Consider the following 18039-nt stretch of genomic DNA (forward strand, 5'->3'; position numbering starts at 1 on the left):
GACCCCACACAAAGACAACAACAACAACAACCCCAGACCCCACACCAAGACGACAACAACAGCCCCAGACCCCACACCAAGACGACAACAACAACAACAGCCCCAGACCCCACACCAAGACGACAACAACAACAGCCCCAGACCCCACACCAAGACGACAACAACAACAACAACAGTCCCAGACCCCACACCAAGACGACAACAACAACAACAACAACAGCCCCAGACCCCATACCAAGACAACAACAACAACAGCCCCAGACCCCACACCAAGACAACAACAACAGCCCCAGACCCCACACCAAGACGACAACAACAACAACAGCCCCAGACCCCACACCAAGACGACAACAACAACAACAGCCCCAGACCCCACACCAAGACGACAACAACAACAACAACCCCAGACCCCACACCAAGACGACAACAACAACAACAGCCCCAGACCCCACACCAAGACGACAACAACAACAACAACAGTCCCAGACCACACACCAAGACGACAACAACAACAACAACAACAGCCCCAGACCCCACACCAAGACGACAACAACAACAACAACAGCCCCAGACCCCACACCAAGACGACAACAACAACAACAACAGCCCCAGACCCCACACCAAGACGACAACAACAACAACAGCCCCAGACCCCACACCAAGACAACAACAACAGCCCCAGACCCCACACCAAGACAACAACAACAACAACAGCCCCAGACCCCACACCAAGACGACAACAACAACAGCCCCAGACCCCACACCAAGACGACAACAACAACAACAGCCCCAGACCCCACACCAAGACGACAACAACAACAGTCCCAGACCCCACACCAAGACAACAACAACAACAGCCCCAGACCCCACACCAAGACAACAACAACAACAACAACAGCCCCAGACCCCACACCAAGACGACAACAACAACAACAACAACCCCAGACCCCACACCAAGACGACAACAACAACAACAGCCCCAGACCCCACACCAAGACGACAACAACAACAACAGCCCCAGACCCCACACCAAGACGACAACAACAACAACAGCCCCAGACCCCACACCAAGACAACAACAACAACAACAGCCCCAGACCCCACACCAAGACGACAACAACAACAACAGCCCCAGACCCCACACCAAGACGACAACAACAACAACAACCCCAGACCCCACACCAAGACGACAACAACAGCCCCAGACCCCACACCAAGACGACAACAACAACAACAGCCCCAGACCCCACACCAAGACGACAACAACAACAACAACAACAGTCCCAGACCCCACACCAAGACGACAACAACAACAGTCCCAGACCCCACACCAAGACGACAACAACAACAACAGCCCCAGACCCCACACCAAGACAACAACAACAACAACAGCCCCAGACCCCACACCAAGACAACAACAACAGCCCCAGACCCCACACCAAGACGACAACAACAACAACAGCCCCAGACCCCACACCAAGACAACAACAACAACAACAACAACCCCAGACCCCACACCAAGACGACAACAACAGCCCCAGACCCCACACCAAGACAACAACAACAACAACAACAACAACAACCCCAGACCCCACACCAAGACAACAACAGCCCCAGACCCCACACCAAGACGACAACAACAACAACAACAACAGCCCCAGACCCCACACCAAGACGACAACAACAACAGTCCCAGACTCCACACCAAGACGACAACAACAACAACAGCCCCAGACCCCACACCAAGACGACAACAACAACAACAGTCCCAGACCCCACACCAAGATGACAACAACAACAACAGCCCCAGACCCCACACCAAGACGACAACAACAACAACAGTCCCAGACCCCACACCAAGACGACAACAACAACAACCCCAGACCCCACACCAAGACGACAACAACAGCCCCAGACCCCACACCAAGACGACAACAACAACAACAACAGCCCCAGACCCCACACCAAGACAACAACAACAACAGACCCCACACCAAGACGACAACAACAACAACAGCCCCAGACCCCACACCAAGACGACAACAACAACAACAGCCCCAGACCCCACACCAAGACGACAACAACAACAACAGCCCCAGACCCCACACCAAGACGACAACAACAACAACAACAGCCCCAGACCCCACACCAAGACGACAACAACAACAACAGCCCCAGACCCCACACCAAGACGACAACAACAACAGCCCCAGACCCCACACCAAGACGACAACAACAACAACAACAACAACAACAACAACAGACCCCACACCAAGACGACAACAACAACAACAACAGCCCCAGACCCCACACCAAGACGACAACAACAACAACAACAGCCCCAGACCCCACACCAAGACGACAACAACAACAGTCCCAGACCCCACACCAAGACGACAACAACAACAACAACAGCCCCAGACCCCACACCAAGACAACAACAACAACAACAGCCCCAGACCCCACACCAAGACAACAACAACAACAACAGCCCCAGACCCCACACCAAGACGACAACAACAACAACAGCCCCAGACCCCACACCAAGACGACAACAACAACAACAACCCCAGACCCCACACCAAGACGACAACAACAACAACAGCCCCAGACCCCACACCAAGACGACAACAACAACAACAACAGTCCCAGACCCCACACCAAGACGACAACAACAACAACAACAGCCCCAGACCCCACACCAAGACAACAACAACAACAACAGCCCCAGACCCCACACCAAGACAACAACAACAACAACAGCCCCAGACCCCACACCAAGACGACAACAACAACAACAGCCCCAGACCCCACACCAAGACGACAACAACAACAACAACCCCAGACCCCACACCAAGACGACAACAACAACAACAACAACAGCCCCAGACCCCACACCAAGACGACACTTAGCGGGGGGACCCACGCCATCGTGTGTTGCCGGAGCCGGAGGGCGAACGTCTCCTCCAGGGCACCGGCCGCCGTCTCCCTCTCCTTCAGCCTCCCCTCAGCGCTCTCCACCCCTCGCTCCCTCAGCCGCAGGGCGCTGCTCGGCGGTTGGCACCGTAGGTGACGCGTCCAGTCACACAGACAGGGAGGGAGGGGAGGAAGGGAGGGAAGGGGGAGGGAGGTGAGGAAGGGAGGGAAGGGGGAGGGAGGTGAGGGAGGGGAGAGGGAGGTGAGGAAGGGAGGGAAGGGGGAGGGAGGTGAGGGAGGGGAGGGAGAGGGAGTTGAGGGAGGGAGGTGAGGGAGGGGATGGAGGTGAGGGAGGGAGTTGAGGGAGGGAGGTGAGGGAGGGAAGGGAGAGGGAGGTGAGGGAGGGAAGGGAGAGGGAGGTGAGGGAGGGGAGGGAGGTGAGGAAGGGAGGGAAGGGAGGTGAGGGAGGGGAGGGGAGAGGGAGGTGAGGGAGGGGAGGGGAGAGGGAGGTGAGGGAGGGGAGGGGAGAGGGAGGGGAGGGAGGGAAGGGAGAGGGAGGTGAGGGAGGTGAGGAAGGGAGGGAAGAAGGAGGGAGGTGAGGGAGGGAAGGGAGAGGGAGGGGAGGGAGGGGAGGGAGGTGAGGAAGGGAGGGAAGGGGGAGGGAGGGGAGGGAGGGGAGGGGAGGGGAGGGGAGAGGGAGGTGAGGGAGGGAGGGAGGTGAGGGAAGGGGGAGGGAGGTGAGGGAGGTGAGGGAGGAAGGGGAGGGGGAGGGAGGCGGGGGAGGGAGGGTCAGGAGGTGAGTGAGGGCAGGGAAGGGAGGGGAGAGAGGGAGGGACAGAGCCGTGGGGTCAGACGTTTCGTTCCAGACACAGATGATTTCTCTTTAAAGACAATTTATTTCAGAGGCGAAACCCCCCAGTGGTGATGAGATGTCATTTCCCTCGCCAGGTATATAGGAGGTTGTGGGTTTGATTCTAACCCTGACAAAGCTTGTTGTATATTTGGAGTTTGCACGTTCTCCTTGTGTGTCTGTGTCTATGTGTGTATCTATCTCTGCGTGTGTCTCTGTGCTTGTGTGTCTCTGCCTGTCTCTCTGTGTGTGTCTCTGGCTGTTTGGGGCACCACGGGGGCGATGAGATGTTATTTCCCTTACCGAGTATGTGGGAGGTCGTGGGTTCGATCCCAACCCTGCCGCCTGTATACTTGGAGTTTACGTGTCTCTCTCTCCACGCGGCTGTGTGGATTTTTCTCCGGGTCCTCTGGTTTCCCCCCCCCCCACATTTATAATCGACATCACGCGTTTAGAGTGTTTGCGTTCAGTGTATCCTTCCAATCTTGCGGAACCCGTCCAGTGGTCCAGACTGTCATTATGATGTCATATAGGGCAGTCTGCACACAAACGCCATCCTCCTTGAGCAGTTCACTTGGGAGACCATCTCCTGCTGGCACTTTTCCTGGTCTCAGATCGCCTTACGTGCTTTCTCAACAGATGGCACCTCAGACAGCCACTCACAGGGGATGACAACTTCTTCCAATATTTGAGGCACCGCAGCCCCAGCAGGGTCATCCCCACTATGCCCCATGATGTTGTCTGGGCTGGAGGGTTTCCCCTCCTCTAAGACCTCACAGAAATGCTCGGCAAACCTATAAAGCTGTTCCTGGGGATCGGAGATCGCATCACCTTTCTTTCCCCTGAGGATGGTGATAGGTGTGGCACTACAAGTTACTGTTTACTCACTCACTCATCCACTCACGCACCACCACCTCACTCACGCTTCAGTGGACTGCACGTGGAGTTTGTGCTGGGCCTCCCGCACCCTCAGAGCCTCGGCCTCTCTCAGCAGCGTCTGCCTCTCTTGGTACAGCGCTCGCTCATCATCCTGACCACACGCAACAAATGTGCAACAGACGTACAACACGCGCAACACACGCGCAACACACATGCAATATGGATTTCTGTGTGATGAGTCTGTGGGTCTCTGTGTGGTGCGTCTATGGGTCTCTGTGTGATGAGTCAGTGGGTCTCTGTGTGGTGCGTCTATGGGTCTCTGTGTGATAAGTCTGTGGGTCTCTGTGTGGTGCGTCTATGGGTCTGTATGTGATGAGTCTGTGGGTCTCTGTGTGATGAGTCTATGGGTCTCTGTGTGATGAGTCTATGGGTCTCTGTGTGATGAGTCTGTGGGTCTCTGTGTGGTGCGTCTATGGGTCTGTATGTGATGAGTCTGTGGATCTCTGTGTGATAAGTCTATGGGTCTCTGTGTGATGAGTCTATGGGTCTGTATGTGATGAGTCTATAGGTCTCTGTGTGATGAGTCTGTGGGTCTCTGTGTGATGAATCTGTGTGTCTCTGTGTGATGAGTCTGTAGGTCTCTGTGTGATGAGTCTATGGGTCTCTGTGTGATGAGTCTGTGGGTCTCTGTGTGATGAGTCTGTGGGTCTCTGTGTGATTAATCTGTGGGTCTCTGTGTGATGAGTCTGTGGGTCTCTGTGTGATGAGTCTATGGGTCTGTATGTGATGAGTCTATAGGTCTCTGTGTGATGAGTCTGTGGGTCTCTGTGTGATGAATCTGTGTGTCTCTGTGTGATGAGTCTGTAGGTCTCTGTGTGATGAGTCTATGGGTCTCTGTGTGATGAGTCTGTGGGTCTCTGTGTGATGAGTCTGTGGGTCTCTGTGTGATTAATCTGTGGGTCTCTGTGTGATGAGTCTGTAGGTCTCTGTGTGATGAGTCTATGGGTCTGTATGTGATGAGTCTATAGGTCTCTGTGTGGCGAGTTTAGATCATTTTGCAGATGTTCTTGCTTGAACCCGGCTGGGGGTAAGGCCCAACCTCTTAGTGGCATGCTCCAGGTTCAGCAACATAACCTCCAACTCCTTCTCAAAGTGAGTAGCAACCACCAGATTATCCGCATACATAAAATGGTTGACCAATCGTAGCCATCAGTGCGGTGCCCGTTTTTAAAAACGGGGACTACCAGGGCATCCTTCCAATGCCGTGGAACCCGTCCAGTGGTCCAATTGGTTGTGATGACGTCATGTAGGGCAGTCTGTACACAGACGCCACCCTGCCTGAGCAGTTCACCTGAGGGGTCACCTCTCCCCAGCACTTCACATGGTTTCAAGCTTCGGATCGCCCTCCGCACTTCCTCAACAGATGGCGCCTCAGCCAGCCACTGATGTGCCGTCGCACGTAACAGTCTGTGTTCAGTGCTACTCGCTATGAACGGCACTTGCCCCTCCAATCCGCTAGAGGGCTACACGGGGACCTTTGGATGCGTGTGATTATGTGTCTCTGCATGCCTTTGTCTACGCACATATCCACGTGTCTGCGTTAGCTACTCACTGCTAATGGCACTTGTCCCTATACTGTTACAGCGCTACACGGGGGAGCTTTGCCTCTGTGTCTGTCTGTGTGTGTCTGTCTGTGTGTGTCAGTCTGTGTGCCGAGTGCTGCGTGCGTCACAACCTCCTGGCGTTGGCGCCACAGCTTGGACGCGGCCGCGTGGCTCCGCTCCAGCTCCTCGCGCTGCCTCCGAGCGTCGCGTTCGGCCCCGCTCAGCCACTCAGCCCGCTGCTCCCCATCACTCCGGCGCTCTCTCTGCACCGCCTCGGACAGCGAGCGCTCCGTGAACTCTCGCACCTGGGATGCACACAGAGACATACAGGGAAAAAGATAAATAGAGATACAGAGATAGATACAGAGATAGAGAGAACACTCCTTCCGTACTTCCTCAATAGATGGCACTTTAGCCATCCACTCACAGCGTGTGACGACTTTTTCCAATATTTGAGGCACCGTAGCTTCAGCAGGGTCATCCCCACTTTGCCCAACAATGTTTTCTGGGCTGAGGGATTCCCCTCCCCCAAGACCTCACAGAAATGCTCAGCAAATCTGCAAAATTGTTCCTCGAAGTCGGAGATCGGATCACTTCTTTGCCCTAAGAATGGTGATTGATGTGGCTCTCAGAACCTCCAAGCGAAGGTTGCGGTAAGCCTCCTCTCATTCTCCGATGTGGGATGCTCTAAATGGTGGAAGTGAGCCTGTCACGTTTTCTCCTCCTCCGTCGCCCAGGGTCTCTGGGCAGGTTCGAAACGTGCACCAAAAGCAGCCACTGCAGCTGCATGAGCCGCAGTTCTAAACCAACCCCAGCTGCATGTGATTATGAAATTCTGGCTTGCAACTTGCATCAGCTAGCTAAGACCAGGCCGCTGTGGGTTTGAATGGAGTCCTAGATGGACACCCACCACTGGAGTGGAGGAATGGCAAGCGCATCTTACAGACGACAAGCCGATGGTCAGTGGGCAGATCAGCTCCACAGTAGGTCCTGGTATTAAGGACATGGGCCCGCATCTGCTGTCCTGTCACTATATAGGCCAGCAGATATTCTTGCTTGGTCCCGGCGTGCATTGCCAATCCCAGAACACGGTGTTGGTAATTACAAGAAAATGGGCTGAGCAAAAGTCTAGCAGCCTCCTACCGTTGTTATTGCGCTTATCTGGCCCATGCCTTACAATCACTCCGGCCCAGGTGCCAGCATCATGACCAAATCGGGCATTAAAGTCACCCAACAGGATGACTCTATCCCGGGAGGCCACTTCAACTAGCACCTGTGACAGGAAATCATAGAAGGCATCTGACTCATTGGCCTTGCCTGCATCCCTCCACTGATGTTCATCTTAGGTGGCGGCGTAAGCAACCACCACCATTCCTCGCCTCCCGTTGATGGAGAGGCAAGCCCACAGTAGACTGGGGCTTTCCACAGCTTCCCACACCTCACCGTGACACTCCCACGCCCCCTTCATTATTGTGTTCAGAAGAAGAGCCACTCCCTGTCGTTTAGCAGTTTTCTGCTCTGAGTAGAGGACTGTCCACCCCTCATGGTGGTAGGAGCCAGAGCCGGTCCACCGGACCTCCTGAATGCCAGAGATCCAGGCGGTACCGGTCCGGCTCCCGAAAGAGGAGTGGCAGTCTCTCCTCCGCAGTAAGCATTCGAACATTCCACGTGGCCACTCGCAGTGGTTTTTTGCTGTTTCTGGAGGAACCCTGAGGGTGCGGGTTCAGCCTCCTGGCTCCGCCAAATGGGGTTTGGCCAGGAGACGTCACAGATGCCTATCCCCCTGGAGCCTCCGTCACAAGCTTAGTTAGATTTTTTTCCACGTAATTTAGTGGTACTTAGGTTGAAGGTGGAGGGGTTTCCAACCCCTGGCACCCGTCCAGAGCCGCCTTTGGCCACTGTGGTGGCTACAAACGCCATGAGGGGAATAGCAAATTTAAATTGGCCATCCCCCCCATGGCATTGCTCACACAGACACACAGAGAGTGCCTCACCCTGGTGTCCACCTCCTCCCGGACTCTCCGCTCCACCTGCAGCTCCAGCCGGTGGAGGGCAGATCCGGCTGCTCCCTTGGGGTCCGGGACAGACGCCGAAAACTCACGGTCAATGCAGCGCAGCCTCTCCCCTGGGGACAGTAACACAGAGAAACACGGAGAGATAGACATGGAGAGATAGGTAAGGAGACATACACGGAGGTAGACACAGACCCATGGAGATGGAAACACAGAGAGACACGGAGATAGCCATGGAGATAGATAGACAGAGAGATAGAGAAACAGGCACACACAGAGACACGGAGATATATAGGTGCTACTCACTAACACCACTTGCTCCAACAGTCTGTTAAGGCTACACGGGGGATCTTTGTCTTTCGACTGGCAGGTGAGCGTGTGTGGGAAGTGGTGGGTGAGCGTGTGTGGGAGTGGTGAGTGACCTGGTGTACCTCGTCTGGCACAGCAGTCAGCCCACGGCACATCGGCGAGCGAGTGTTTTGGTGAGTGAGAAATCAATTTGGTGAGTGTTTTGGTGAGTAGCAAGTGTTTTGGTGAGTGAGAAAGCAATTTGGTGAGTGTTTTGGTCAGTAGCGAGTGTCTTGGTGAATACCGAGTGTTTCGCCCCACGCTCGCTCCTCGGGGCTGGTCTGCGTCTCCTCATCGCGAACGCCGCTCCCTCTCCTTCTCTCGGAGAGCTCTTCCAGCAGCCAGAGCAACAAACCTACAGAGAGAGATACATAGATTCTAGATTTGAAGCTTTCGTGACTGCAAGGATCCATACTCTTTGGTTCTATTCGGTAAAGTCACGTAGGTAAAAAATAAAAAATAATCACGACGTTTCGCCAACAACACAAGTGGCCTTCTTCAGGTGAAGGGGCCTGACTCTCTCGAGGACAGCGCTTGAGTGAAACACAGCCAAGCTCAGACCGTGACCTTTAAGCTGTGTGAGAGAAATTAAGGTGCCTTGACAAAGGAATTAGCATAAAAATTAGCAATAGGTAAACTCCCCCTCCCCCCCTCGCCAACCGGCATGTTCACCCGCATATACACCACCTCTACACCGTTCATCATGCTAAGTCGGCCAATTAAATGCTAATTTTTATGCTAATTCCTTTGTCAAGGCACCTTAATTTCTCTCACACAGCTTAAAGATCGCGGTCTGAGCTTAGCTGTGTTCACTCCAGCGCTGTCCTCGAGACAGTCTGGCCCCTTCACCTGATGAAGGCCGCTTGTGTTGTGGCCGAAACGTCATGATTTTTGTTGTTTTATTTTTTACCTACGTGACTTTACCGAATAGAACCAAAGAGTATAGATACATAGATATTCACACACACAGAGATAGATAGAGATACACACACAGATACATAGATATTCACACACACAGAGATAGATACATATACACAACAACAACAACAACCGCCATTCGCCACTAAGTGACGTCACCACGACGCTTGTGCCAGGCTATGTGCACTCTGAGACCATGTGAAGTGTCGAAGGCTTGCTGACATGTCACAAGACAGACTCAGGTGCCATGCGTTGACTGACAGAGATGAGTGGCAGCTGCACCACCTGTGTCCCCTGCTTGCCAACTTGCTGCGCTGTAGCCACCTGGCGCTCCGCTCGTTGTTGTGATCGCCGCTCCTCTCCGTTGTTGCTGGAGGGCAACTGCCTCCAACTGCTCAGTAGCAGCGTCCTTCATGAGCCTCCTCCACAGAATCCGATCTTAACAGTGCTGGTACCGGTCATCTGCAAGCCCACTCAGCTCCACATCTTACTGTAGCGCATCAGTCCTCTCTTCCGTAGCCCGTGCCGTGCCCGTTTAGCCCCCTCTATCCGGCCAAACAGTAGCTGCTTGGGCATGTGGTGGCTGGGCATGTGGGCCATGTGACCCAGCCAACACAGTCTTGCTTGCCAAAGGAACTCACTGATGGGAATGTGTCCAGATCGTTCAAGAATCTGTGAGCTCCTCACACAATCCAGCTTGGTTAAACTCAGCATGGATGCAGCCATTGCAGCTGCATGAACCACATTCCTGAAGCTCACCCATTTCAACTTAACATCAAGAAGAGGGGGGTCTACTGTGGGTTTGAAGAGGGTCCGAGATGGACACCCACCACCAGAGTGGAAGAATGGCAGGCACATCTAACAGATGACAAGCCAATGGTCAGTGGGCAGATCAGCTCCATGGTGGGTTCTGGTGTCAAGGACATGGGCCTGCATCTGCTGTTCCGTCACTATATAGTCCAGCAGATTATCTTGCTTGGACCTGGCGTGCATCCATGATATTGTGTGGATGCGCCGATGCCAGAACAGCGTGTTGGTCATTACACACACATACACACAGATAAAGAGGATGAGATAAGCACAGAGAGATATACAGAGATACACACACTGACATAGATACAGAGATACACAGACAAACACGCACACATATATACATATATACACACACACAGAGATACAGGGGATTCTACTGCTGATGAGACACTGAATGTCGAAACCGGTCCGTGCCTATAAACATTTGGCAGTTCACCAGCACTGGTTCAAGCAGAGCCTGGCTCTGCTGCTGATGAGATACTTAACGTCGAAATCGGTCCCTAGCTATAAACATCTGGCAGCTTACCAGCATTGGTGAATGACACGTGAATAAAACTCACTCTGATGGCTTCCTCCTGCACTCCCCGCAGTCTGTAACGAGAACAAAACGAAACACAAAACGAAGTTTCGAGATAATTGCAGCGGCGACTTGCGCAGCATCAGCTTGCAATGCAGAGTTGGCTCGCTTCTCGCTCTCTCGGTATGAGAACGCGAGCAACTCGGAGACGCAAGAGAGGCAGCCACCAAATTCTCTCTCTCTCCGAGCTCTGCAGTCCTCTGTGTGTACGTTGAACTTCTTTGGCACCACTGTACGTAGCCAACCGACGCTAATCAGAGGTGCGGGGGAAGGAAAACAAACTAAACACAGTAGTATGATGTAGTGTACAGGAGTGTATTGTACAGTAGTGTATTGTATAGTAGCGTAGTGTATAGGAGTGTAGTGCAAAGTGTATTGTAGAGTAGTGTATTTTTATAGTAGCGTCGTGTATAGTGTGTAGCAGTGTAGTGGTATAGTGTGTAGTATAATGTATGTATAGTGGAATAGTGTATATATAGTAGTTTAGTAGTGTGTAGTAGTGTAGTGTATAGTAGTATGTATGTGTATAATGGTATAGTGTAGCATATAGTAGTGTAGTGTATACTGTAGTACAGTGAGGGAAAAAAGTATTTGATCCCCTGCTGATTTTGTACGTTTGCCCACTGACAAAGAAATCATCAGTCTATAATGTTAATGGTAGGTTTATTTGAACAGTGAGAGACAGAATAACAACAAAATCCAGAAAAACGCATGTCAAAAATGTTATAAATTGATTTACATTTTAATGAGGGAAATAAGTATTTGACCCCCTCTCAATACATAGAGATACATAGAGCTATAATAGAGAAACGTAGAGATACATAGAGCTACATAGAGATAAATAGAGATACATAGAGCTACATAGATACATAGAGATACAGAGAGCTACATAGAGATAAATAGAGATACATAGAGCTACATAGATACATAGAGATACAGAGAGCTACATAGAGATAAATAGAGATACATAGAGCTACATAGATACATAAAGATACAGAGAGCTACATAGAGATACATAGAGATACATAGAGATACAACAGAGACCCATGGAGACCCATAGATATGCCGTGCCCCTACTGGACAATGTGTGACAAAGAGCTTCACAGCTCATTAGATTCCCCCTCCACCTCCTCCTCTTCCCCCTCCACCTCCTCCCCCTCCTCTTCCTCCTGCTAGCAGTCTAAACGCCGCAGATTCTGGCACGTCCCAGCGTCGAGTTCTGTTTGCCGGGTTTCTTTTCCATCTCGGCCACCGCCACCGCTTTCCCGTCAAGGCGCCCCCCTCCTCCCCCCACCCCGCCAGGGTGGGCGACACTTCCCCATTGAGCTTCCTCCAGACGAACACTCCCCTTAAGAGTGTGCTCCTAATCTCAGCTCGTTACCTGTGTAAAAGACACCTGGGAGCCAGAAATCTTGCTGATTGAGAGGGGGTCAAATACTTATTTCCCTCATTAAAATGCAAATCAATTTATAACATTTTTTGACATGCGTTTTTCTGGATTTTGTTGTTGTTATTCTGTCTCTCACTGTTCAAATAAACCTACCATTAAAATTATAGACTGATAATTTCTTCGTCAGTGGGCAAACGTACAAAATCAGCAGGGGATCAAATACTTTTTTCCCTCACTGTATGCATGTATTTTGAACGTCTTTTGCAACCTTACGTAGCCAACCATTATAATCAGAGGTGCGGGGGAAGGATAACAAACTAAACACAACAATAAGCAGTTCTTAAGAAATTAGTTATCAATCTCGATGATGATTTAAAAGTGCATAGCTCCAGTGGCTTCCTCCGAAAGCGCTCGGGATGCATCCTTGGTAAATGGAACGTTGTACGAAACAGCGCTATAGTAGGTCACTATAACATGGCCCCAATGGAGATGCGTGTTCAGTACAGCTTTGTATGCCTGCGATACTTGGACATTGAAAACAAACTCACAAATATAAGATATTGACATTCGATTTGTATCGCTTCAGAAGGATACTGCATCTGAGCTGGGCCCAAAGAGTGGCCAGCGTAGCAGTAAGAAAAAGGTTGCACGGATAAGAAGACAACTTGAAGCTGCAGGCAGTGATGTGAAGGAAGATGCGTTACCGACAGGGCTATAGGAAACAGCGCGATAGGTCACTAGAATATGGCCCCAAAGGAGATGCGTTACCGACAGCGCTATAGGAAACAGCGCTATAGAAGGTCACTATAACATGGTTCCAATGGAGATGCGTTACCGACAGCGCTATAGGAAACAGCGCTATAGAAGGTCACTATATCATGGTTCCAATGGAGATACGTTACCGACAGCGCTATAGGAAACAGCGCTATATGTCACTATAACATGGTTCCAATGGAGATGCGTTACCGACAGCGCTATAGGAAACAGCGCTATAGGTCACTATAACATGGTTCCAATGGAGATGCGTTACCGACAGCGCTATAGGAAACAGCGCTATAGAAGGTCACTATAACATGGTTCCAATGGCGATGCGTTACCAACAGCGCTATAGGAAACAGCGCTATAGAAGGTCACTATAACATGGTTCCAATGGAGATGCGTTACCGACAGCGCTGTAATGAAACAGCGCTATAGAAGGTCACTATAACATGGTTCCAATGGAGATGCGTTACCAACAGCGCTGTAACAAAACAGCACTATAGGTCACTATAAATGGCCCCAATGGACATGGGTTACCGACAGCGCCCTTTTTCAGCTATGAGCGGTATGCTCATAGGCTTCGTTGGGCTATTGTTAACAGCCTTTATAACGATACTGTACACGTGATAAATCTATACGCTGCGCTACGAACCCGGCGGAGGCCCGAGTTCAATTCCCACTCATGGCCTTGACTTATACCAGTGATTGCGATTATCTGGGGCCTCCCTTAGGTCGACTCAGTCCCAAACAAATACCTGGTACGGTATGTAAACATCGTCACTGGGAAAACAAAGGTGGCCGGGCGGGCATGGTGCTGACCACCCACCCCCCTGCCTGCCACAGTGCCGGCTTTCATAGGCTCTACTGCTACCCGCTACTAACAGCACTTGCCCTTATAGCCCTGCTAGAGGCTACACGGGGGATCTTTGACTGTGTCTGTGTGTAACTATGTGTCTGTGTGTATGTGTGTCTGTGTGTATGTATGTGCATTTGTCTGTCTGTGTTCTTACTGTCCGTGCTGCCCAGCGCTCCGAGCTTAAACCTAGAACCCGCAGAACCTCCTCCGGCTTCAATACCTGTGGCGAAAACAACATCAGCATCATCACCACCATCACCACCATCAATACCATCACCTATGTCACCATCAACATCACTTATCATCACCACCACCATCAACACTATCACCAGCAACATCACCACCATCAACACCATCAACATCAGAAGCTGAGTGAGTGAATAACTGAGTGACTGAGTAAGTGAGTAGCCGAGTGAGTGAGTAGCTGAGTGAGTAGCTGCGTGAGTGAGTAGCTGAGTGAGTAGCTGAGTGAGTAGCTGAGTAACTGAGTGAGTAGTTGAGTGAGTGAGTAGCTGAGTGAGTAGCTGAGTGAGTAGCTGAGTGATTGAGTAGCTGAGTGAGTAGCTGAGAAAGTGGCTGAGTAGCTGAGTGAGTATCTGAGTGATTGAGTTGCTGAGTGAGTGAGCAGCTGAGTGAGTGAGTGAGTAGCTCAGCGAGTGAGGAGCTGCGCGAGTGAGTCGCTGAGTGAGTAGCTGAGTAACTGAGTGAGTAGTTGAGTGAGTGAGTAGCTGAGTGAGTAGCTTAGTGAGTAGCTGAATGATTGAGTATCTGAGTGAGTGAGTCGCTGAGTGAGTGAGTGAGTAGCTGAGTGAGTAAGTGACCGCGTGGGGTTGCAGGCCACTCTCTGGGTACAGGAGGCACAGAGAGTACTCGCAGGCCGTGGCCCCCAGATGCTGAGCCACGAGGCTCAGAGCGGCACTCTCCACCAGGCCCGGAGGAGCCTTCGACTCGCCTGGACAGCGCAGCTCACGGACGACACGGTCTCGCACATGGGTCTGTCTCACACCACATGCACAGACACACAGATACACACGCAGCTCTCGGACAGCGCGGCCCGCACATGGATCTGTCTCGCATCGCACACCAATACCAATACCCACCGTTCGCCATTCAGTTTCAGTTTTCAGTTTCATTTATTTGGTATAGCCCTGTGAGCCATTCGGCTCTGGAATCGGGTGCAACCACAACAAACAAAAAAACAAAAACACGAACAAGAAAATTACTTCAAGTGACTATGTGACTGTGCAAACAGAAAATCCAGGAAAAAACAGCAAAAATATTCCAGATGTCACCACAACGCCTATGCCAGGCTACGTGCACTTTGAGGTCACGTGAAGTGTCAAACGCTCGCTGGCAAGAGATCACGGGACAGACCCAGGTGCCATGAGTTGACTGAGATGATTGGCAGATGCACCACCTGTGCCCCCTACTGTGCCAACTTGCTGTGTTTTAGCTGCCCGGCGCTCCGCTCGTTGTTGTGAGCATCGCTCCTCCGCCCTCCGTTGTTGTTGGAGGGCGACTGCCTCCAACTGCCCAGAAGCAGCGTCCTTTACGAGCCTCCCCCACAGAGGCCGATCTTGACACCTCTGGTACCGGTCATCAGCAAGTCCACTCAGCTCCAAAACCTCCCATACCTCATCAACTCCATCTCTTCTCAAGCCCGTGCCACGCCCATTTCACCCCCTCTATCTGGCCGAATAAAAACTGTTGGGGTATGCGGTTGCTTGGCATGCGAGCTACGTGACCCAGCCAATGCAGCCTTGTCTGCCGGAGGAGTTTACCGATGGGACTGTGTCCAGATCTTTAAACGATTTGTGAGCTCCTCAACACAATCCAGCCGCTTGGTTAAACCCAGGATGGATCGTAGGCAGGGCCAGCTTGAATGCTTCTAACTCACACAGATGTTCCATTAGAGGGGTCCACGTTTCACAAGCATAGCAAAGGGAGGGCATGAATGTGGCCGAGAAGACCTGGAGCTTTGTGTGGAGCGACAGACCAGGCAGCTTCCACACAGCATTACATAGCCGATGGAAAGATACCGATCAACGGATTCAGAGTGAGACCTCTGTTGAAACCACGTGCAAAATATATATTGATCGCGTAAAGACACAGACACACATAGCACTTGCCCCGACAGTCTGGCCAGGCTACCCGGGGGCCCTTTGTCTCTGTGAGTGTGTGAGGAGTCACATTGAGTCTGTGTCTATGTGTATCTATGTGTGTGTGAGTCTGTGTGTAAGTCTTTGTGTCTGTCAGTCTGTATATGTATCTGTGTGTATATCTACATGTGTATCTGTCTGTGTGAGTGTGTATCTACGTGTGTGTCTGTATGTCTGCGCGTGTATTAGTGTGTCTCGTGTGTCTGGTGTGTCTGTGTATCTATGTGTCTGTGCGTGCGTGTATCAGTGTGTCTATGTGTGTCTATGTGTGTCTGTGTGTATCTATGTGTGTCTAGTGTCTGTGTGTCTGTATTTATGTCTATGTGCGTCTGTGTGTGTGTGCGTGTGTGTATCAGTGTGTCTGTGTGTGTCTATGTGTATCAGTGTGTCTGTGTGTCTATGTGTATCAGTGTCTCTATGTGTATCAGTATGTCAAGTGTCTGTGTGTCTGTATGTATGTCTGTGTGTCTATGTGTGTTCTCTGTGTGTCTATGTGTATCAGTGTGTCTATGTGTCTGTGTGTGTGTGTATCAGTGGGTCTATGTGTATCAGTGTGTCAAGTGTCTGTGTGTCTGTATGTACGTATGCCTGTGTGTCTATGTGTGTCCGTGCGTGTGTGTATCAGTGTGTCTGTGTGTGTCTATGTGTTTCTGTGTGTGTCTATGTGTATCAGTGTGTCTATGTGTGTCTGTGTGTGTCTATGCGAGTCACCTTTAGCGAAGTGAGGAGGCCTCGGCTCTTGAAGGCTGAGTAGAGGCGCTCTCGGAGCTCCGCTTGGGACTCGAGGTCACGCGAGGAGCCTCGCACGCCACCCGGCATCTCCATACCCAGAGATACTGGGGCAGAGAGAGATACACACACAGAGAGATGCACACAGAGAGACGCACGCATACAAAGATAGAGATACACACATATATAGACACAGAGATGCACACAGAGAGATAGATACAGAGATGCAGAAGTTCAAAATACATACAGATACAGAGAGACTGACACAGAGATGCATACACACACAGAGATAGACACAGAATATCGGGTTCGGAGCGCACCGTGCTAACCACTGCGCCACCGCTCCCCTAACTCACCTCACACAAAAACAAAACAAAGATCCCCCATATAGCCTTAACAGACTGTAGGGGCAAGTGCTGTTAGCGAGCACCTATGAAGGCCGGAACGGTACACGAGGGGGTGGGTGGCCAGCACCACGCCCGACCGCCTTTGTCTCCCTAGTGGCGATGTTTACACACCGCACCAGGTACTCATTTGTGGCTGAGTCGACCTAGGGGAGGCCCGGGACCGGTTCAGATAATCGTCACTGATGTTGGTGGCCGTTAGCGGGAATCGAACTCGGGTCGCCGGGTTCGTAGTGCAGCGTGCTAACCGCTGCGCCACCGCTCCCTTAAATCACCCACTCACTCACCCTTACACACACACAGCTACACAATCTACACACAGCTACACAATCTACACACAGACAAAGCTCCCCCCGTGTAGCCTCTAACAGACTGTTGGGGCAAGTGCTGTTAGTAGTGGCGAGTAGCAGCAGCGCCTGTTAAGGCCGGCACAGTGGCACGCGAAGGGGGGTGGGTGGCCAACATCACGCCCGCTCGGCCGCCTTTGTCTCTCCCAAGTGGCGATGTTTAACTAGACACGTGACTTTACCGAAAGAACCAAGAATATAGACACACGCCACTACGCCGGGCACTCGTTTAAGGCTGAGCCGACCTTGAGACACTCTCACGAACACAGAAACACAACCCTACCGGATCCTCAAACAAACGCCTCCGCCAACAACTCTGGTTGTGCGTGAACGGTCGACACGCGCGTGTCGTCTGTGTATAACTAAGGCGACGTTTCGGGCGATGGCCCTGTGGCTGGCGAGACGAGTCGAAGTTCTCGCCAACGTTCCCTCGCTCCCCCTGCTCGGCCACAGCGCGGGGTCCACCGCGGGAACCCCC

At 51.8% G+C, this 18039-nt stretch overlaps 2 protein-coding genes across 2 annotated transcripts in view; one reads left to right on the forward strand and one right to left on the reverse strand.

Moving 5' to 3' along the window:
* The window catches only part of LOC116957509 (uncharacterized), a 35669-nt gene that overhangs the window by 17209 nt on the left and 421 nt on the right, over window positions 1-18039 (reverse strand). The window contains exons 2-10 of the mRNA XM_076056486.1: window positions 16793-16917; window positions 14744-14917; window positions 14077-14142; window positions 10901-10931; window positions 8854-8964; window positions 8244-8374; window positions 6381-6554; window positions 4690-4796; window positions 2927-3046 (exon numbers count right to left, since the gene is read on the reverse strand). Of these exons, the coding sequence (XP_075912601.1) occupies window positions 2927-3046; window positions 4690-4796; window positions 6381-6554; window positions 8244-8374; window positions 8854-8964; window positions 10901-10931; window positions 14077-14142; window positions 14744-14917; window positions 16793-16906 (1028 nt within the window). The 5' untranslated portion in view covers window positions 16907-16917. The remainder of the gene's footprint in view (window positions 1-2926; window positions 3047-4689; window positions 4797-6380; window positions 6555-8243; window positions 8375-8853; window positions 8965-10900; window positions 10932-14076; window positions 14143-14743; window positions 14918-16792; window positions 16918-18039) is intronic.
* The window catches only part of LOC116957542 (uncharacterized), a 305854-nt gene continuing 296845 nt past the window's right edge, over window positions 9031-18039 (forward strand). The window contains exon 1 of the mRNA XM_076056492.1: window positions 9031-9054. The gene's annotated coding sequence lies outside the window, so the exon portion shown is untranslated. The remainder of the gene's footprint in view (window positions 9055-18039) is intronic.

Source organism: Petromyzon marinus, chromosome 76, assembly GCF_048934315.1.
Source record: "Petromyzon marinus isolate PM22_M1 ecotype Great Lakes invasive population chromosome 76, UKy_Petmar_22M1.pri1.0, whole genome shotgun sequence".
Taxonomy (NCBI): domain Eukaryota; kingdom Metazoa; phylum Chordata; class Hyperoartia; order Petromyzontiformes; family Petromyzontidae; genus Petromyzon; species Petromyzon marinus.